A 21780-nucleotide genomic window follows, 5' to 3' on the forward strand; every position below is an offset into this window, starting at 1 on the left:
CTTCAACTGTACAAATACAGGAAATGAGCGGATACTCAACAGGCCCCATATTCAAACATTTAGCTGGCACATGGACCAGTGGAGTGCTGTGTGACTTTGATTTGCTCATCAGTGGGATTAAAGACGTGTTTTTTGCAGAGTTAATTTAGGGTAATGATGTGAGGGGGTGAAACATGAACTTTAGTTATTCTAATCTCACAACATTTTGAAGTGTTTATGTCGCACAGGGTGTTTACAAGTCTGCTCAGTCCCAGAAGAAATACAAAATTAATCAGATCTGAATTCTTTAATTCTGTCTCAATAAATGGGACTGGAATTATGATTTATTGGATGAGACACAACATGTTTGTACAGTGTGCAATCAGCATTGTATTCACAAACAACATATACAAGTATATATATATGAGAGAAAATTCTATATTGTTATATTGATTTAAATACACTCGGTGACTGGAACATTTAAAAACACCTGTGATGTAATACAGTGCAATGTCAGCCCAGAAGTAAATACTATTCCAACTATATATTTTTTTATATATATAGAGATGAATGTCGACTCAACACTGTTATTTGTATTACAAGGCAGTTGTATTGCATCGCAACTAAATAGTAAGTAAATAAAAGTTAATCTATGAAGAACACAAAGGGTTACAAAATGCTTCAATAAATAAATACAACAAACATGCAAAAATAGAATTTAGTGGGAACAAAATCGCGGCAAAGAAGCATCAGTAAAAAGATGAGATGTAAAAGACTCAGCAACATTTGCTGATCTGACTTTCTATCTGTATTTAACAATGTACATATTGCCATATTGTTTTACTTCACTGATCACATTTCAACTCTCGTGTATAAAACTGTATAAATGTATTTGAGAGACACACACTTTATTCCATGCAGTGTTGTGCCTTGTACCCTCTTGTATTCTGATAATCACAACATCCATGATCAGCAATGAGCACAGACACAGACACTGTCGTCACAGTAATAAAGACCAGCTTTATTTTGTCCTCTTGCAGTAGCCAGATACATTTAGGGCTGTTCCAACTAAACGAATAAAAGTCGCCACTCAGCCAGCTCATTTCCGAGCTGTAAAATGGTGGAAAACAAACATGGCACCACACACCGTTAGAAAAGTAATTTGAGCTAAATAAATTCTCCACAGACCAGTTACCAACAGGGACGATTGTTTCAGCACGTTTTGTCGAATGCAAGTCCGATAATACCTTTTCCTAGCAACTGGTGGCTTTTAGTAGACTAAACAAACAACTATTTCTTCAGCTTGTGTGTTGTTCTTTCTAATTAAATATATCTTCATGAACAGATTCCCAGATGGATGAGATACAATCTAATGAGCAGACGAACAAACTCAGCTGTAAAAAAACTGAAGCCGACCACGAATCGGTTACATTTCCATACCGAGATAATGAAAACAACATCCACTTGAGAAACATTTGAATATTTCACAGAACAGTGCAGCAAATTAAACCAAGATGTTGTAAAGTACATGGTATCCAGTTACTTGAAAAGCTTTTGATATTTTCTTTAATGAAATACATCATTTTTAGTTCCTCGTTTCTCTCAAAGAAAGCGATACGCGTTTCGTTTTTTGTCGTTGGGAGGGGAATGGTACAAAATGTTGAATTCCGCTTGCAAACCTCCGCTACAGATGAACACATATGATACAGTAACATGCAAATCTCTTCGACTAGTGTTAAACTTGTCAGAGACATTTTTATCTGCTTTTCACCAGCACAGCATTTTCACTTTCTCATAGAGATGAATAATTTGCTCTGTTATAACCACCACTTAAATCATAAGTGGCCTGAGGTATGGAGCAGTCAGTGAAGAAGTTCGGGAAGGCCAAAGTGCACAGTGCGTTGTCCTCTATGGACCCGGAGACCGCCTCAGAGGGACAGTAGACAAGAGGCTGCGTCAGACCCGTACGCAGGCTTTCCCCGAGTTTCTTAGAAGGTCCTGAGCAGCTCGTCCAGGGCTCCGAGTAGAGGAGACCACCAACTAAATGCTGAGCATCGTAAGAAGTGGGATCCGGGGCCCCCATCTCCGGCTGCACCGGGACACTTTGATAAAGGTCCTGTTCACTGACCATGTTGCTGTAATCGGGCCCTAAGAGCTCAAAGAACTCCGTGGCCTCAGGATTGCCTCGCTCCAAGTCCTTCAGCGTCATCCCGGATGTGGAGCTGACTTTGGAGCAGTTGGCAGGCTCGGTGAAGAAAGAAGGGGGAAGATTGCGATGCCTCAGGGGTGGTTTCTTGGCCTTTTCACCCCGTATATCCTTCACAGGGTTAAAGAGGGCTGCCAAGCTCTTGCTCTGTAAGCTGGCCTGGACCCCGTCACGTTTCGGTGGAGTTTTGCTCTGCAAGGGCTGAGCCACGGGGGAACCTTGTCTTTTGACCTGGGGCTCTGCTGTGTTCCCTGGCGTTACGATGCCCGTGCACATTTTGATCTGCTTCTGTAGATACTTCCGGTGGTTGACTTTCCTCTTGGATTTCACCGGCTTGTCCAGAGCCAGCTTGATGTTGCTGGAGGCCGAGTCGATGAAACTCAGCAAGTCCCTGGTGGTCTCTCTGTAGTCCTCGTCATTTTCCGCCTCGACGAGGAGACTCCCATCCAGACTCCTCTCCACGTCGTACTCCATCACAGAGCCAGGGAAGCAGAAATTCATGAACTGAGGGTTCATGATTGCAGTCTGAACAGCCATTACTCTGCTGAGCCCAGCGGCTACACCTGTGGCATCCGCTGTGCTCCCCGAAGCAAACGTCTCTTCAGAGCATGTCCTTGTTTTACCCGTGACAAACCCTCGGTCCTGATGCTGCTCATGAAGTTCCTGTAAACATTCCGGAGTAGAAGTGAAGGGCTCAGAGGGAAGCAAGGAGATCTTTCGGGGGGGCTGGACTTAATGATGTCAGAACATCAAAGAGGAGGGGCAAAGAGAGAGCAGGACTTAACTCTTTGCTTGTGTCTGACCACCTGCATCTAAGAGGGATTTGTCTGAAATTCCCTGCCGAGTTGAAGACAATAGCCTCCGTCAGAACTCTCCCCCTGTAGTTTAACTGTCTGTGTATGCGCTGAACCAAAAAGGCTTGCAAAAAACTGGAGGATATTACTGTAACAGCGAAGAGAAAAGAAAAGTACTTTTAATGAGGAGAAGAATCTGTCTGTTAAGCGGAGATGAAAATGTTCTTTTCTTATGCATTATTATCATTAAACAAACCTAGTTGTTTTTAGAGTTAAATATCCCATAAAACCACAGTTTTGTTATTCATAATATTCCTACTTGCTGTTTAAAACATTTGAACCACTATTCCATTATCACACCCAATTGTGTGTTTCCTGTCTGGATTATCAAGTAAAAGTTATTTATAATCTATTTACTGTTCATTCAGGCACCGAAACAAACTAAACTATCAAACTGAGGCTCTACAGTAGTGAGAAAGGCTTCTTTTCAGTGGGAAAATCTCTGTTCCCAAACAGATGCCACTATTTGGGAGATTCTTCCCAACTGCTCGCTTGTGTCTTAATCTGCTCATGGCAAAAGTTGATTTCTAGTGCATTCCCAGGCCAGTGGGAATTTCTGCCCTGGCCTGACAACTATTATGGGCTTCCTTTGACATAAAGCCCTACAGGGTCTAAATAGGCTCCATTCTTCGCCGGGCAGTGAAAGGGAGCTTTGTGCCAGAGATTCATTAAATTGCACCTCACAGCCCCTTCGTAAAACGGGTCTCAATAATGAACAGTCGATTTAACTAGAAAAGCTGCCGGAGCTGTTAAATTAAAGGGGAATAAAGTGCAGTTCAGGCTCAGTGTGCCAGAAGAAATGTTGAACCTAAAAAATCCTGGGTATGAAACTTCTGTTGAAAGCGATAACTATTTTACAGGAAGTTTCTTGGCCAGCTGTGAATACAACGGAGGATGTGTTCAAGAGCCAGATTGTCACGTTTGCAGCACTCATCCCACTTTAAGTGGAATTTCAACTGAATTCTAAGCATATGGACTGTCAGACATAGTTTAGCTATACAATATAAATGTGTAACTTGCCAACACACTCGACACATATTTTCTATTTCTTTACAGGAAAATGCACAAGTCTCAATCAGATTACATGAAAGCCTTTATGGATTATTCTCATTTCGAGGCAAGAGATGCTGCAGCTGAATTATTGAAAGACTATCCCTCCTCTTACAAATGTGCATGTTGAGGTGAGGCTGTGACTCATTTAAGAGTTCGAGGGATGAAAAGAAAAGTCTGAAGCAGCGAGGGAGTGAAGCCGTTAAAAAATTCTTTCTCATGCTAATTCCTGGGGGAGAAAAGGAGACAGTAGTGAAAGTGATAACACTGATCTAATTATTCGTGGCCCAGCACAAGTCTGCTGCTGAAAAGAAATAGAGAAAAACTCATATCTGCGAGCTGCAAATGGTTACAAACCATACAATATCATAGAGTAATGTACAGCTGGAAGTAAGAGCTGATATTATCTATAAAAAAAATAGACTTTGCATATAACCTGGCATTATAGGCTACGACAAGCATTTATTATTAAATTATAATGTGTGTGTGCATCGTAGTAATGCAATATGACAGCATCTTCTGAATGCAGTGGAGGAGGACTTCAAGCTTTTAACGCCTGGACAAAGTGATTCGGCCTCCTTCTCTTTGCTAGCAGCAGCGTTTTGGCAAAGGGACATTATCACAGTCGTGGCAGCTATACCCCCCCACCCAGTCAAGGGGCTTTGGCTTTTGTGCTGGTGGGTCATTCACATCACAGAGCCTGACGCACAGATCCCGGAAACAACTTTCTATTGTTGCATAAAGGCTGCGAGGGCGAGAGGGGCTGGGCCGAGGCAGAGCAGCTCGGAAAGAAAACAAATGAGCCGAGAGCTCTTGGCTCGTTTCCACTCTCGAGATGTTAAGGGTGAGGTTAATTGTTATTTTTGTTAATTCCTATAACAGGGCAGCATTTATTGTAGCGTTAATCAAAAAAGGTCAAAGTAGCCTATAGGCCTAGATTGAATTTTTTTTAAACTCTGGTGAATTTGAATTCAGAGGATCCTTACTAATATGCTGTGTCGTTTCCCCGACAACCAAATTGTTCAGCACACAGATCCATATTGTTGCGATATTGTTAAACACTACTACCACGCCCACTGTGCCTGAGAATTCACTTCTTCAGCAGCACCCGACTCCTTGGGAGCGGGGTGCTCGGTCCAACGTGATGCGACACACACAGGCTTAATCTCTTCCTACTAGTGTGTGGTCCCCGTCTGATCAGACTCTGGGTTTGGGGTCGGGAGAATACTAATAACACCGTTGATTGATGGCCAGTGTCAGCAACTAAGAAAGGGCTGGCAAAATTAATGACCTCTCAAAGTCCTGAGAAAAAGTTTAAGGACGGCATTTAGCGGCGGAGACCCCGTCCTCCCCCACGTTTAGCAATGTGTCTTTCTACTGGGGTGTCAAGCCTGTGACAAAATGTTCAGGCTTTGTGTCTCCTGGTAGAGAATCAACCCACATACCAGCGCTGGACATGTTCCCCCATCTGCCTTACAAAGTCATGTCATGTCAGTAAACTCTGCTTTCAAAAAAAAAAAATGAGGGGGAGGGAAATAATTGGGCCAGAATAGTTTAAAGGAAATTAAAAAGCAACGAGACATGCTTTCGTTATCAGTCAAAGTGTTTGAGCCTCAGTATTTGTGTGACTCGTCTTTCTTTAATAGGAAAATAAATGGCTTCATGGTGAACTACAAAGGGCTTCTTGGTCTCCCTGCAGATTCCCGATTCACTCTTTACCTTCCATCAACCCTCCCCAACCTCTCTGGCACCCCAGGAGTTGTATTAATAATATTACTAGCAGGGGGGGAATGAGCTGCCTTGGTGCCGCAATTTAGAGCTTTAATGGCAGGCAGCGAATGAATGCGTGTCAGGGGGAATCCCACCGGTCGGTCCACAGGGGAGAGGTCAGCAGGCGGAGCTGCAATAACCTCACACCACTGGCTTTATTGGCCTCCACCGATTGGGTTTTCATTAAATCTTGCTCGGTGGAAGTAACTTAAACTGGTCTCTCTAAAACATGGCAACAAGTTGGCTTGACAGAGTAATGGTACATCCTTATATGACCAAAAGAATATTAGAAAGATTACACAACAATATTATTAGTAGCTTTTTAATCCCTTTCACCGGTAGACAGCATATTAAGGAACGGTTACATAAGACATGAGAAAACTTAAAGAGCGAGGAAGGCACTGTGAACAATAACAAACTACACTCGACAGGATATTTAAAAAAACGCTTAATTAAATTTTCTTTCCATGAGGATGATCGAGTCTTTTGATGACGATGTGAAAAAATGTATTGACAAAGAAAGTGACGAGTCAAGCTCATTTATTTCTCATAATGGAGTGCCTCTCCAAGCCCTTGTTAAAGGATAATTTGGCATAAAGAAATGGACTGTGTCTCACTAGGTCAAAGAAAATTGAAGATGAAAAAACCCCTGCTCACATGATTAATGACATTGGCATTAAAGAGTTGTGTTGAACATTTTTTATTAAAAAAAAGGTAATAATTCAATATAAAGAAAGAAAATTGTCCACAACATTAATACAAAATATATATATATTTTTTTTAAAGCACAAACTTTGGCAGAATGGTGCAGGGAGCACCTTGTGAAATAATGTCACGTGAACTAAAGCTTGGCCACCTGGGTCGGGTGACATTGTTCTGCTCTTCAGGGACTAAGAGGTTTGCGGTGTCTTTTTCGCCTGCTTGATCCACTCTCGAAAGTACATCACCTCTAACTCCCGGGCTGCGCTGACTGAAGGTGGGTCTTGGTCATTGCTGTAGCGGAGGTCCAAGTGATGGGCTCCATCGGGGATCACAATGGAAACCAGAGAATCCGTGATGTTGGAGGTCACGCCACCACACGACCAGGGGTCCAGTCCTCCGTTACTGAAATGCGACAGCAGAGGCGGTGATCAGACACATATGAGGGCGATGGTTTGGGTATTCACATGAAGCATCGCTGACATAAAGTGAGTCGAGGGAAATCCCCCATTAGTCTTTTACATGTTTTATATCTACGGGGCTACTCCAACTTCTGAAGAGGTAAATGTAAGCAGGCATGTAGTTTTACTTTAAAACACTCTTTTAAACACCAGAACTTAATCAAAATAAGGCAACAGAATTTAATACATATTAAATAATAATACAAATATTCAAAATAATAAAACACTTTCATTCTAACCGACTAAACCAACACTGTCAGTATCTATCAACATCCCACCTGGGCTGCTAGTCCTTTTGGTCAGAGCGGTCTTTTAATATTCGTCATATGTTATGACTATTTATTTGAGTGCCAGACTTTTTTTATAGCTTGAAAGAAATCTGCTAATTGGCATTCAACTGCATAAGACCCACCTTAGTGTTTGGGATTGAGCTACAAGTGTACATACTTCTGTCTACCTCCTGTGGCTGCTCTGTATCCGTCTGCACTAGAAGCCCGTCAAAATGGCTCTCGCCTCCCGAGACCAACCAAGGAAACCTTCTGCCGAACCCAAGCTGCGTTTACCTGAAGATGATGTTGCTGTGCGAGGCGATGTCCTTCCCCCCGTAGACCGTGCCTGCCCAGTCCGCTCGCGGCCTGACACCAAACAGGGCGCTGCACTCGTCAGAGAAGGCCGTGAAGTTCCAGCCCTCGGGTTCAAACATGTCCTGGATGCCGTCTGTGCACATGGGCATCACCATCTCGGTGCAGGCCTGGGGATGAGGAATTGAACGCGTATTCATAGTGACCGGTACATCTGCCCGCTGACACGCGCGTGCTGCGATGTGTTAGCACGAAGTGGCCGATCCCCGCATCACCGCACCTGGTAACTCCAGCCGATGTAGCCGAGGCTGCTGGTGGCCGTCTGAGATGTGTTGAGGCAGGAGGAGCTTCCGGTATAGTTGTAGTAGACCTTTGCTGCTTGGGAGACGCCGTGCAGCAGCTGGTAGTCAGAGACAGCGGGATCTAAAGCCAGATACTTGCACACCACCTTGAAAAAATATAACAAATGAACAAGCAAAACATTTTAAACTAGAACGGGCACTCGGTAAAGCGCATACCTTCGCATATCACAAGATTGGGCATTGAATTATGAACATTTTGGCATTAGTTGCATGCCAATTGGATAAAAATTGATCGTGCTATGGTAAAAAGAAGATTTTGACCTTTTCTTGACCTTTGACCCGATCGATCCCAAAATCTAATCAAATGGTCCCCGGGTAATAACCAATCATCCCACCAAATTTCATGTGATTCGGTTTAATACTTTTTGAGTTATGCGAGTAACACACATACAAATAAATACACAGCGATCAAAACATTACCTTCCACATTTTCAATGCGAAGGTAAAAATAAGTTACAGTTCAGGCAAAGCTGTTATAAGCTTCATGCCCATCCCTTTTAGATATAATTTAAAAAATACAAATATCTAATGACCTTACATCCGAGTTGTTTACAAGAATGGAGCTTTCTTGTGGCCCATAAAGTGTTTTTCCACATAAAAAGTGGTGGCGCCTAATTTGCATGTGAGATTCTCTGGAATGAACTTGAATTTATCGCCGTAATCTTGGCACGGAGAGGAAAAGGTGCACATTTACATAGCCAATGATCTAAATGTTGCTCTCCTTAATACTATTTTGTTGAACCACGGTTGATTTCCTTAGAATTAATAGCGTGGATGATAAATATTTGCGTTTCAGCCTCTGTTTTACTTCACTGTGTGTTGTTATGGTTGCAGCAGCAGAGTTGGCTGCGTCTGTTGTTCGGCCCTCTTTGTGAGGCGGACAAACTGGGCTTTCTTGTCCTGAGGTTGGAGGGGAGCTGCACTAGTGTGGAGTCTGTTACTAAGGCTTTTGTCTGCGGGCTGGGGAGGAGTTGGTGGTCGATGGATGAGGAGGGCCACATGTCCAACCAAAGATTTATACCGTGAAAAAAAACACACAAAAACACTGCAATTGCTCCAAAGCATCTTCTCCTTACTTTTCAGATAGGATTAGGCTTATACATTCATCTCTGCCAACAGATTTCCCTCCTCTAAGCCCTCAATACCCCGTTCTCACACTCACTCAGATAATCACATTAGCTTTGTCAAAAAAAAAAGCTCCTCTTTGCACCCAGTGCCTAAACCGCTTAAACCACCCATAGGGGTCGCATACATTAAAGGCAAGGAGCCAAAAAAACTCATAATGACCATTCAGTGTTTATTTTCACTGATGTGATGCTCCCGGAACTATTCAGAGCCAGAATGATAACAAAAAAATAAGCAGACAAAAAAAATGTAACGCACGGGTAAAAGTGCTGATGCAAGTCTGCTTGGAGGCGTGTCGAAGCACCAAACAGAGTCAGTACCGGGGTCAGTACCAGAGCCCGGTTAATGCACGCGATACGTCAAGGTGACGTCAATCACATGCAGCCAAACGGCCACTAGCTCTTTCACATGAAAATGAAGGACGCTACAAATAGTGTGGAGAGTTATTTTTAAAGAATTGCCATGCTTTCCTTCTTCTTCTTTTTCCAATTTTGGCAAGCCATTATTTTTTCTCATCAAGTGTCCAGTGAAGTCTTTGTTCCAGTCTCAATCAATCGAGAGTGGCGAACCTTTGTTTTAACGGCCTCATGAGCTGCCCTGGGCAAATGTCCTCTTTCTGTGGCGCCATGCGAGCGTCCCGAGAGGAACACCTCAGAGATCTAACGGAGCGTGCAAATGAAAGGACCATTCGTACGAGAGAAAGAAAAAGAACCGTGGCTTACTTGTAGCTACTCATCTAAAGAATACTTAAAATCTAAAAGAAACAGGATCCTTATGAATATAAATGAAGTTAATTGACAGCCGCTGTCAACAAAAGCTTGGAAGACCACAACAAGCACGTGTAACACAATCGGCTAAATCGCACATTCACTTCGATCAAGGACAGGCTGACAGGCGCTTAACCAAACGCAAACAACATTTAAAGTTGCAATAAATGAAGACCTTTGGTCACAAGTACATTTAAAGTTGAACTGGAGTTTAAAATGTTATTTGGATCTGGGTTTTTTTTATCCAAAAATTCTCTTTCCAATCTTATTTTACTGGTGGATCTTTGTACCTGGATCGGCCAGCGAGGAAGTGGCTGCAGAAAGTTGGCTTCGTACGGGTAGTCCACCATCGCCAGATTCACCCACGTCTCCTGAAGCCAGCTCTTGAAGCCAATGGCATCGTTCTCGTTTTTTAGAGGGGCGCAGAGACTGAATTCTTCTGACAGCCACTGAAGTCCAGGCGCTTGTCAAAAGAGAGAAACACATTATCATAGGTCACCGCTGTTAACCAAGATAAAACAAAGGTTCTTTGTTGCATGACTACAGCTCTCAGGGGTCGTCACTGGTATGATATCAGAACCTCTCAGAGTTAATGTTAAGGCCCTCTTAATGAATTTAGGAGCAACCCGTTATGTTCGGAGGATGTTCTCTGATGTGGCAGCTTGAAGGTTGTTGTTATTAAAAGAGTATACCTCTTCAATTATGAATTAGGATGTTTTAATAACAATGACCCAAGCAATTAATTACAGCTTCTGAAGCCTTTGCTACAAGTCTGAATATAATATATTGGTATACTATTACCAATAATGGTGTGATAGGAATAAAAAGTACCACGCAATGCAATAACGCTTATTCCTGTAGTTTAGGAAAGTGAAAAAGGAAAATGTACCAGGGAATCCCGTGGGCCAACTCTCATTCTGATCCGAGCTGAGCTGAATACTAAACGGACTGCAGTAGTCTGAGTTATGCAGGTTGTAAATTTTATGGATCCACACATAACAATCTGTTCTCTGTGCTGTGAAGAGGCTCAAGACTTAATGCCCACTTTATATTACACGTTTTAGTAACAGCTGTCTGGTTTCAGGCTTTAGCAGACAATGAATCAAACCCACAAATGTAGACGATGGGGACAAAACGTGCAGAAACTCTTAAAATCCAGGAGGCTTCCTCATAGATGAAGAGAAACCATGGCACCTTTATCATTCTGAATAATTCAAATGAGTCATTTGGGATAAATCAACCCATCTTGACTGTACGACTTACCAGTGGAAGAGACGTTGTTAATGGCCATCCAAGACTTTCGGATGTTCGCAGCACAGTTCTGCCCACTCTTGGCGAAGTCCCGTGTGACTATTCTGTAGAAGTCTCCACATGGCACCATCCCAGTGAACTGCCATATCGGTGCAGAAGCTGCCAAGGCGCTGAAATACAATACGCATAAAAAAACATATTTTTTAAATTACAAAAGCAGCACATCCATTATACAAGGTCATCTTTACATAGTATGTGTAACATGTACACAAAGCATTGAAGAAGTCAATGTCTCAAACTTCTGCCAAGGAGCATGCTGCCTTGTTTGATATTCAGGTCACCAAGCTGAAACCTACATGCTTTACCTTTTACGACTGATTGGCGCTGATCACATAATATGCTCGCTAAATACAGCCTGAAAGGGTCCCAGACGCGCACCGATGTCTTACCCAACAACTATATTGGGGTATTTAATCCTGAACCAGGCGGCGAGCATCCCTCCATAGGAACCTCCGACAGCGATGACAGGGCTTTGCTGCGCTCCAGGTGCAGAGCTCTTCAGGTTCTTAATCAGCACTGCAAAGTCTGCCAGGGCTTGCTCCGAGGTCAGGTAGTTCAGGTGTTTGCTGTCCTGCAAGCGGGGGACCAGTATTGATATGAAAATAAGACCTTTAAAAGATATATACATACACACAGAATGTAAAAATGATTTAATGACAGCGAAACATACATACTTTTGGAATATTATATATACGGCATGATTGTTAGTACTGGTAATTTCATACTGACCTGGAAAATATGAGGTCTGTTGATAAAGACCAGCTTATGGACTGTTTAAATTTGTTGTTGTCACACAATATAAAAAATATGTAATCGTTTAGATCTTTTTCTATATATCATTTCTATTGTGATGATCCGTGTTATGTCATCAGGACCACACTTTCCATGCACGTGGGAGCTGGAATGGATCGAAGCTCGAGCAAACAGATGTTTACATGTAATCATCCTGATTTAATCAGATTTTATTCAGACTTAGACACTCCAAGTGTCACGGTGCATCTCCACTTACACTGTAAGAGTCTTGTCCAAAAGGCAGAGAGTCTCCATAGTAACGATGTTCTGCAAAAACCAGCATGGCTCCCAACTCCTCTGCAATCTCCCACATGAAGCCCTACGGAAAGAAAGGATGAGTGTTGCCGAGCTGAGAGTGGGGATGATGTGCGCAGCACATATACGAGGTCACCGGTGGGATATTCACAGTGTTGTTGCAGAACCAGGTGATGTCGCCCTCATTGCCAGTGTAGAACAAAATGGGTCCTCCGGGCTGCTGCCAGTGTTTGTCGGCCACAAGGTATCTCTGTTTGAAGGTGCCATCCTCTAGGAAACCGAAATGATCGATCTGTGACGCATACAAACGGGAAATTAGTGCAGAATCTTCAATATACTCGACGCACGCTGATCACAGACATAACCGCTGTCAGTGTAGCTGATCTGAGCAGCTCGCTCACTTAAAAAAGGTGCAAAATTGTAGTGTCTCTTGTGCATCGATCAATCATTTACAGACGTTAAACTCTCCATAGTCCAGTGCACACACACTACTCTGAGCTGGATGGGATCAGTGGATGCATGGCCCTGTGCCAATTTGTGAAATGACAGTCCCGAGGTGGGATTCTGGAGTAAATTAGCCCCAATTTGTATTAAAATGGTTGGAGCCAGTGGAAGAGATGCCACATTAGTTCCACTTTAAATGAGCTGCAGGATATCCTTTCATCCTAACTCTGGAGATTCTGGAGTATTTTCCCCTTTTAACTATTTGCTCCTGTATTCTTTATAAAAAAACCAAAGCAGAGAGAAACCAACAACTTCAGAGACGACGGCCCCATGAGGATGTCGAGTTGTCCAACCTTTTGAAACAGCACCAACCCGGAACGCAAAATGTTTTTGTTTTTTGTTTTGATCCCTCCCCCCCCCCTCGCTCACTTCCCTCCTCAGAGGACACAAAGGAGGCAGCAATTTTATGAGCCAGTCACACCAAAAAGATTCCGGGGCCTCAAAGTGTTCATTCAAGCATCAACTCCTTGGCGCTTGGCAATGCTTTTAAGTGTGAGGGGACCAGGAGACGGTTAAAAGGAAAAGTTTGGCACGTTGGCAGCTAAATAGGCCTTAGTAATCTTAGTCATTCAAAGTGTAACGTCAGCATTTGCTTCACATTTAAGTAGCTGTATGTATATTCTTTTTTAATATGTTTTATTTTGGTCTTATTAGCATTTGTTGACGTATACCAGGGTTTTAAAATGAGAGATGTCTGATTTTGGGAGTGAAACGCTTCAATTATTGAAAGACAAATTATGTTGCAGCGCAAACAAAACTGTTCCTTTGAACTATGATCTAAATGCCAAACTAAAGTGGTTGAATAGACGAAGGCCCGCCCCCCATTGCACCCACTCAGTATGCACATCACAAAACCACGAGATGGGTTTCAGAACAAATCCACACCCTGATGAGTAGTGCCACCATGTGGTTACTGCAGCAGTTTGATACTAATCCAATCCCATTCACATACTTGGACATCCACTGGACCCAAACTTTGACTATTGAACAGGAAAATAGACATTCTGCTGCGCTACAGTCGAGCAAATAAAGACTTGATGGAAACAGGCAAAGCAACAAGTCCCAGTAAACTACAACACTTAATTGGGAGGACGCTGAAGGACACTTCCATTCATTGTCTGGACGCCACATGCAGTCAGGAGGATTTCCTCTGCAAGATCACTTGGTGCTCTCCTCCCAGCGCCTCGTCCCACAGAGAGCGGAGAGAAAGGCAGCATGATGGATGATTCTTTTGGAACTAAAATAAATTTTAAAAAACAGCAAACTTGCTACTGTGATTGAAAAGCAGATTACAGGGGTTGTATTGGGTGTACTTGTCGAGAAGAAGCATATAATTTGTTGTTGATGGGTAAAAGGAAAGAAAGCGCATCAGACAAGACAACGGACATCAGAAGGGAGGAAATGATCTTTCTCCTCTTTTCAACGGGGCTGATTGGGCAGGATGTAGATCATTGTCCCGACTCCAAATACTGCCCTGTGCATTTACACATTATCAGCAGTTTGGTTATTATAGCCAACAGACATTTTTATTATCAGGCGAGTATTTCATTGATTAGTCAACTAAACGTCTGCATCAGAAAATTGTTTTTCAATATTTTCTGGAGCCTATGGTGACGCAATCAAAAGCAGAAAATCCTCTCATTTGAGACTCTGGAACCATCAAACTGATTTAAATGATTAATGGATTAACAGATGCAATGATACATCAACAAATCAGAGTGGCTCTAAAAAGCCTAACATTGTGTGCTTTGGTAATAAATACTTTAGGATAATCTGTGTATTATTCTAACGTGTTTATTCATCCTCTCAACAGCATCAGGGATTGTTTATATTCCCTTCCTTATGGACTGGATTGTCTTCTCAGTATCTACACAGATGGATCTTGGAAAGTGTTTGCAAAGCTCTCCCTTGTCCTTGTTGGCAGAGAAACGGGTCCAACAGAAGGTTGAAAGGTAAATAGAGACAGATCACAGGCCGCCTTTAAATGAGAGTTCACGTTTCACATGATCGCCGACTGCAGGAACAGGAGTCATTTCGACACATGCAGTCTTGTGACTGTGTGTATGAGTCAGATTCACAAGTCACTGGACGACGTGTTGCGTACCGCTTGAACCATCATGATATCTCACCGTCTGTGAAGTCACAGCAAATGGGAAGATGGAAACGCTTGGATCAAGGTCTCTGAACCCCTCCACCATTAGGTAAAGTGTGACATATTCACTGGGCCCCAGAGACCTTTTTAGACAGGAAGCCAGGAAGGATAGTAGTTATACTATCGCAGGAACCAAACCAAAAAGGATGGTTTCCCCTTCACTACAGGAAACCAGAGGGAAACACCTATTGTCTGCAGACGAAACACAAGAACAACTTCCACGGAATAAGTGCATTCACGTTTTAGAAAGTGATGCAGATCTTAGTCAACAGCAAGCGATGCTGATCATATTGACAGGACAACACCAGTCTGATCTACTCACTGTATTCTTGTATTATTAGGGGCCAAATATGGGGATCAATTTTACTCATTTTTGAAGGGTTCCTTTTCCACACCACTAAAGTCAGCACTGAGCAGAACACACATGTGCAAAGGGAAGTGAAACAAAGAAGTAAAGGTGGAAGAAACCAGTGCAACACATACCTGAAAAAAAACATCTACTTTTTATGAAGCAAATAAGTTAAAAGAAACCATAGCGGTGGCCGTCAAACTCACCTTTTGGTCAAAATAAAACGTGTCATAGCTGATGGGGTTCTCAGTGGAGTCGGACGCCCCACCGAGCCGGGTGAACAGTCGCGACTTGAGGGCGACCACGTGGAAACAGCCGAGACAGAGCGCGAGGATGCAGGTCGCCGCAGCTCGGTCCAGTACCTGCGTGCCGCCGCCGGCCCTCATCGCTGCGACTGTCAACCGCGGGTCTTCAGCACAGGATAACGAGGCCGCGCGGTCCCTCCCTGCTCGCGTGCACTGGGACGAGGAGACCTGTCCCGTCAAGGAAAGGAAGTGAGACTCGCTTGTCAGCAAATCCAGCGAGGTGTGTTCAGACAGCTTGTGACCTATATTTAGTTACACGGGGGGGGCAGGAACAGGAGGCTGCAGGAACAGGAGGCTGCAGGTTCAACGTCTTCCCAACATTGTGTGACAACTTTAATGCCACTGTAGCAGCCGGCTAGCAGCCACTTAGCATTGCGAGCAGAAGGGAGATGGTGAATTCCTACTTAAATCTCGCAAGGGTTCATGGGAGTTCGATGGAGGAGATATACCAGAAATGTCTGCTATGCACTAACGAGGCCTTGCTGCATTTACTTTACGGGTAAATAATGTTAGGGCTTTTTTTTTTTTAAGTATATTATAACGCTATTGGGATTTAGTTTTAATTATACCGGAATTGTTCAAACAAGTAAGCAACTAACTCTAGTTCACTAAGCTAGTCGGTTTATTTACTTCCTAGTTAGCAGATTAAATAATACAATACATATATATAATATTTTGTTTAATAAATCATTCCTACGTGGTACACGATAGGTGGAGATGACTATTTTAAAATCTGGGTGTTCACTGCCCTCTTTAAACTGCAATATTACATTTATCAAGTTAGCGTCAATGCCGCCATGCTAACATACCTGGGAACAGCCTCTGGGAAAAGCTCTGTTCCATGAGGTGCAGATTAATCTTTATATTGTTTTATAATAAAGTGTAGTCTACCTACATGTGGATGCTCCGTGATGTTGATCGATGTATTTAAAATCACGTGTTTGCTGCCCTCTAGTGGTGACAATGTTTTTTTCTTTTTCTTTTAAGAAATGATTTTGTACACAAAGGAAAAGAAGCACGACCAGCCAATAGTGTTTTCCTTTGTATTTCCCATATTGTGTGTTGACAAAAAGATGTAAAGGATTAACAATAAATCACTGCTGTTAAATCTAAAAGGCAAAACAAAAATGCTCGCCGATTGTACAAAGGGATTTCTGAAAATAAAAAGTCGAAAAGCAAAGTGCCAAAAAGTACTACAAGTCTGTACAACAACATGTTACAATACAAATAATAAGTGTGCAGTATATGGCATTGTGCAATACAGTACATTACAGTTATGGCAAATATATGAAAGATAAAGTTAGACACTACAAATTATGGCAAAACATGCTGGACAATCAATCAATTTCACAAAAGCATATGAACTACAAGTCATATACGAAACTACATGAACATACACCTTTAAACAAATAACAATTAAAACAATTTCATCGCTAGGCAGCAACAATAAAGGAAGAAATATTCACATCTATGAATAAAATTAACAGCAGAGTAAAATAAAAATAGATTAATCCATTAATAATTCCTACTGATTACTGACAATATCTGAGTCCTTCCCAACTGCTTCATACTATATCAACCGACTAGTCGCAAGCACTGCAATTATGCAAAAATAATAATGTCGTCACAGAATACTGTTTTTAATGTAGTATTTGTGTGTGTATACGTTATCCGACACAAAAACATATTTTAGCAGCAATTAAAAATCTTTTATTTGGAACAAATACTTCACAGTTTGTAATGACGGATGCAAATAACTACACGGAAATGAGATTATGAAAGCTAATAAGGTCCTGTGCAATGCTCAGAGCAAAAGACTTAGTGGGAATAACTCATTGTGCAACAGTTTTAGGGTAAGTTTGCAAAAACATTTTTCGCAACTCCATCAGACTTGGTAATCCAAAAAATTCACTGTGTAAACATTAGGCTACCGTTTTTTGATAACCCCCTGTGATCATGAACCTTGTTGTTAGCTATGCGTAATCTGTAACAAAATACCTGGTAGAACTTTTTACTCACTTAATACTGCTGGTGAATACTGATGTTTAATGAAAAAGGATCTTAAAGCCCAAACAGGAAAATTCTGCCATTTCACTGTAAAGAGGACAAAATGGAGCCTTGCACAGATTCCTGGATGCATCAGGCAGACATATTTTACAGCCCGTTGCATTGAGGACAAAGTTCTCAAGACTTGCAACATCTAAAATGCTTGTTCCTGGAAGACCAAACTAAAGTTGACTAACTCCTTTGTTCAGCTTAAAAAAGGCATGGGACTAGAAATGACGGGAATAAAAAGTGGCTTTACGCCACCTTTGAGAGATGGAGGCATTGGGGCTCGACCATCTGCCCTCTCCAGTCAATGGCTACACATTGAAATGGCCAGAAGTCTGAGCTCTCCCTAATTGAGGTTGCAGCAGCTCAAGTAACTGATGGTTTTACCCTCACCGGGCATCGGGGCAGTGTCATTGTTATCCAGCTTGTTCTGCTTGGCCTCGCGAATGAGCTCGCAGGCCAGGTCGAGGAACAGTTTCTCAACATTGTCGGACTCTTTGGCCGAGGTCTCCAGATACAGCATGCTCTGAGCCTCAGCGAAGTCTTCCGCCCTCTGTCGGAGAACTTCTCTCTTCTCTGACAGATCTATTTTATTACCTGCAAGAAACACGACATTGGTCTGTGAGAACATGAAACAAGTAAGAATGTGGATTCTTGCAGGTTGTACTTCTTCCCACTTGTGGATGAGACAGATGGAGGTGGACGAGTGTGCATGTGTGGGATGTTTGCTTTTTGCTGCAGATCTCCTTCACAAGAGTTGAAGTCACATGCATGTTTATGAAACTGGCTTTGACTTTTGCAAATCTATTCAGAAACTGCTCACTCTCGCTCACATTTTACGTGGGCTCCTGAAAAACCAGGCCAGTTCCAGTCAAATCTAGCGCACAGTCTTTATTCACAGGGTTCTCAAAATGAACAATGAGCCAGATGATGAAAGAGGTCCACTGGTTATTAAAGTGCAAAGTAAAGCTTCTTACCGACTAATATAGTCACCACCTGTTTGTTGGCATACTGCTCAATCTCCCTTAGCCACTCAGGAAGGCACCTAAAGGAGTCCTCACAGGTAATGTCATAGGTGAGAATGAGAGCGTTGGCACTACGGTAATAACTCTGAGTAATGGAGCGGAATCTCTCCTGTCCAGCTGTGTCCCATATCTGCAGCTGGAAAACAGAATAATGGAAATGAGCAACATCTCATCCAAATTACAAAAATTAAAAAGGCATCTGATTATACATCTAAAAAAATATTCAATTTCTGTGTACCTTGACCTTCTCCCCTTTGATTTCCACAGTTTTAATCATGAAATCTACTCCAATAGTCGCCCCTTGTCCAGGTGGGAAAAGGCCCTAAAACAAAAAACAGAATTATATAGTCTCTAATACTCTGTAATTCAATAACTCCAAACTCAGAAGCTCAGACTGATACAAACCTGAGTAAAGCGCCGGACAAGACATGTCTTCCCGACTCCAGCGTTTCCTATCAGAACTATTTTGAACAGGTAGTCATAATCTTCCATGCTCATTCTAAACTGTGAAAAATAAAAGAAAGAAAGGAATTATGAGTAAATGCATGTATATGGCATTACTGCCAAAGCGATTACATTTCTTTACGACAGATTCTGAAAAGCACTGAAGACAGACAGTGACGACGCTGAGGAAACTACCAAACTATTTTGCAACTGGTGTAAAGGCCAGTGGGCCCAGGGGATCACAGCTGACATCTGACCTATATAATCCCCACAAACACAGATCAGAACATTTGCATGTTAAATATTCCTTGGGTCATATCAACAGAATGTGCGTTTCAATTCAGTTTGAGGTTAGTTCAATGAATTGGCCCTGTTCATCAAGTCTCGGTTAAATTCAATCTGCATTGTTTTGGCTACACCTCTCTAGGCTACTCTTACTCATCATTAAATAGGCCTAACTAGTTGTATTAAGTATTTCATGATCACAAAATGCAATTTAACAATACATAGTTGCATAGTACATAGTTAGAAAAAGCCAATGTTCCCATTTCACGTCTCTGCTGTTTTCCTCCCGTTTGAACACCGTGTGATTGGTGCACATTGTAGTTTTGCTTGGTGCAGTTTTTGGGCGGCCGTGCACCACTTTCGGGGCATAACGGAGCCACAGAGGCGAAACACTGTTGCAGCGAATCACCTGCAGTATGAAGCCCAATTCGTGTAGCTAATGGACCTCTGCTTCTTTTGTCAGAGTCCACAAACGCAAAATAAGATGCACGTAAACCGGCACAATAATAGAACATTTTGGAATCCTCTGCAGTGCCGTTACATTCTCCCCGACAGTCCCGCGCAGAGGGGGTCGGGCCTGTACGTGCGTAAAACTACACATTTCGTTGTGAAAAGGAAAATAATTAACAATTCCCCAAACCAAGCTGTTGCTTGAAAGATGACGTGGTGCATTGACTGCCAACATGGATACAATACGCTATATTTGAGGGGTTTTATTCAACTGAAACCGCCTGCACATAAATTGTTCCCTAGTGTCGCATTTCCTTCTTCGCCGTTCCACCTCGTTCTGTCGAGGAAAGTAACATTGTAGCATTTTGCGCACACGTAAACTCCGCTGACGGTAGGTTTCTTCCTCATAACGCTGCATGTTCGGTCTTTTGAGTTGACAGCCATGAGGGCGAAGCTAGCAACAGTAGCAACAAGCAGCTACCGTGTGACTCGAGCCATTTTAGCTCTGTCTGCAGATGCAGGAGAGAAATAACAAAGTCGGCCCCGAGAATCGAGTTCGGAAATAGTAGTCACTTACCAAAAAACACGGGGAGATCCCCGGACTTAGAACTACTTGGTATGCATAGGTCACCTCATCAAACAAGCAGAGCCGCGGCTGGGCAGGGCATAATTCCTCTGGCTGTGTGTGCTCAGCAACGGTCTCAGTGAGGAGGAGGAGGAGGAGGAGGACTGCACTCAATGATGTCATCAACTCACGCGCAAAGTAACTCAGTACATCTACTCCAGTACTGCCCTCCAGTGCTGCGCTCCAGTGCTTTTCTGTGGCGCTGCAGCTTAAGTGTATCTATTTTGTTAACTGTGATGCTCCACTGCATTTCATAGAGCACATTGTTTTTTTAAATGTTCATAATGTTTATAACAAAACTGTGCAGGCAGCTCAGTTCATAACTTGTTCTCGAACTTATTTACTGGACCAAATAACAAAGATGCACACGTTAAATACAAGTAGGCACGCAACGATTTCATAAAAGAGCCTTTTCAAACTGTGCAATCGGGCTATCAGTAACTAACAGAATAAGATAGCGTTAGTAACGTGAGCGGTCCCGTCAGTTTTTTAGCTTTTACAGCCTTGTTTCATATAAAGATCCTTCTTAACGCATGCGTTTTATTTTGTGTTTATTTGATAATCCAAACCAATTATATTAATGTTTGACGTCATATAGTAGTAGTATCTCAGAATGAGGCCGTAAGTGCTTGAGAGACGGAGCTGGTTCTTCTCTCTCATTGCGGACCCAGCACGACGTGAGGACACGCGTTCGTGGGCGGAACAGCTTGCTGCTCGCTTCCGGTCACAGACGTTATAAGACCGCTGTTACCTCAGTGATGAATCTTGCAGCATCTGTGAACACATGGTAGTCAATGTCAGTGTACTTCACAGCCATGGTCCTGTCCTGGTAGTCTCCATAAGCGACCAGGGCCAGTCGTACAGCGAAGGAAGCCGTGAGGAGGACATGCTTCCTCGTGAGCTCGGTTATTAGCCTCTCCATCACCAGCCGAGTGGACAGACCGGTTCAGCGGGCAGCCCCGGAGGCTAACGGAGCCCGGAATGCGTCAGTCAACGTGTCCGTTCCCCTCATCTCATTAGCCCCTACGATTTCAGGTGGTATACTCCTCATGTATTGTTAATAAAATATATATTTTTTTAAATAGTTGGACTTCAAATAAGACAACCAGGAAGTTATCCGGAAGTGCCATTCCTAACTTTTTCTTCTTCGCCTTATAGTCAGGGCACAAACACACCGACGCATCAGCACCACCTGCTGGGCTGGAGGAAGATGCGTTTACTGACATGTCTGTATGGGAACGACACAGCGCTCGTCTTCCTGTGTAATGTTAACGCAACATTAAATGCCCCATTGCTCTATTACGCAGCATATATCTTATTATAGCTGCTCTGTAGAATTTAACTCTGTCCAGAACAAACTATTTATGTTTTTACATC

The 21780-nt window shown here is 42.8% G+C and overlaps 3 protein-coding genes across 4 annotated transcripts; all 3 read right to left on the reverse strand.

The window, feature by feature from the left end:
• Positions 1-278: 278 nt before the first annotated feature.
• On the reverse strand, positions 279-2813 carry LOC130210900 (protein FAM181B). The gene has a single exon (XM_056441418.1). It carries the CDS (start codon positions 2720-2722, stop codon positions 1772-1774), a length of 951 nt encoding a protein of 316 aa, XP_056297393.1. The 5' UTR covers positions 2723-2813; the 3' UTR covers positions 279-1771.
• Positions 2814-6165: 3352 nt separating this feature from the next.
• Positions 6166-15855, reverse strand: prcp (prolylcarboxypeptidase (angiotensinase C)). Its single transcript, XM_056441031.1, has 9 exons — positions 15424-15855; positions 12364-12504; positions 12175-12276; positions 11555-11736; positions 11118-11275; positions 10145-10317; positions 7881-8048; positions 7583-7770; positions 6166-6963 (listed from the first exon to the last, which is right to left on the reverse strand). Exons 1-9 carry the CDS (start codon positions 15601-15603, stop codon positions 6750-6752), a joined length of 1506 nt encoding a protein of 501 aa, XP_056297006.1. The 5' UTR covers positions 15604-15855; the 3' UTR covers positions 6166-6749.
• A 696-nt stretch (positions 15856-16551) lies between these two features.
• Positions 16552-21519, reverse strand: rab30 (RAB30, member RAS oncogene family). 2 transcript variants are annotated; one of them, XM_056441034.1, is made up of 5 exons: positions 21155-21519; positions 19005-19103; positions 18838-18921; positions 18552-18735; positions 16552-18171 (listed from the first exon to the last, which is right to left on the reverse strand). In XM_056441034.1, exons 1-5 carry the CDS (start codon positions 21323-21325, stop codon positions 17921-17923), a joined length of 789 nt encoding a protein of 262 aa, XP_056297009.1. In that variant the 5' UTR covers positions 21326-21519; the 3' UTR covers positions 16552-17920. The 2 variants fall into 2 exon arrangements, with proteins under 2 accessions (XP_056297009.1, XP_056297008.1); XM_056441033.1 differs by lacking the exon at positions 21155-21519 and adding an exon at positions 20356-20478.
• Positions 21520-21780: the final 261 nt, after the last annotated feature.

The sequence above is a fragment of the Pseudoliparis swirei genome, chromosome 20 (genome assembly GCF_029220125.1).
Source record: "Pseudoliparis swirei isolate HS2019 ecotype Mariana Trench chromosome 20, NWPU_hadal_v1, whole genome shotgun sequence".
NCBI lineage: Eukaryota > Metazoa > Chordata > Actinopteri > Perciformes > Liparidae > Pseudoliparis > Pseudoliparis swirei.

Bases quoted from the DNA above. Each gene is read 5' to 3' on its own strand.
- LOC130210900 (XM_056441418.1), bottom strand. From the start codon at position 2,722: ATGGCTGTTCAGACTGCAATCATGAACCCTCAGTTCATGAATTTCTGC.
- prcp (XM_056441031.1), bottom strand. From the start codon at position 15,603: ATGAGGGCCGGCGGCGGCACGCAGGTACTGGACCGAGCTGCGGCGACC. The intron at 10,318-11,117 runs GTAAGTCGTACA...TCTTTTGACAAG, and splicing joins TAACAACGTCTCTTCCACTG to CGCCTGGACTTCAGTGGCTG. The intron at 8,049-10,144 runs GTACAAAGATCC...TATTTTTTCAAG, and splicing joins TTCCTCGCTGGCCGATCCAG to GTGGTGTGCAAGTATCTGGC.
- rab30 (XM_056441034.1), bottom strand. From the start codon at position 21,325: ATGGAGAGGCTAATAACCGAGCTCACGAGGAAGCATGTCCTCCTCACG. The intron at 18,736-18,837 runs GTACACAGAAAT...TCTGTTTTCCAG, and splicing joins TCAAAGGGGAGAAGGTCAAG to CTGCAGATATGGGACACAGC. The intron at 18,172-18,551 runs GTAAGAAGCTTT...TGTTTCTTGCAG, and splicing joins GGTGGTGACTATATTAGTCG to GTAATAAAATAGATCTGTCA.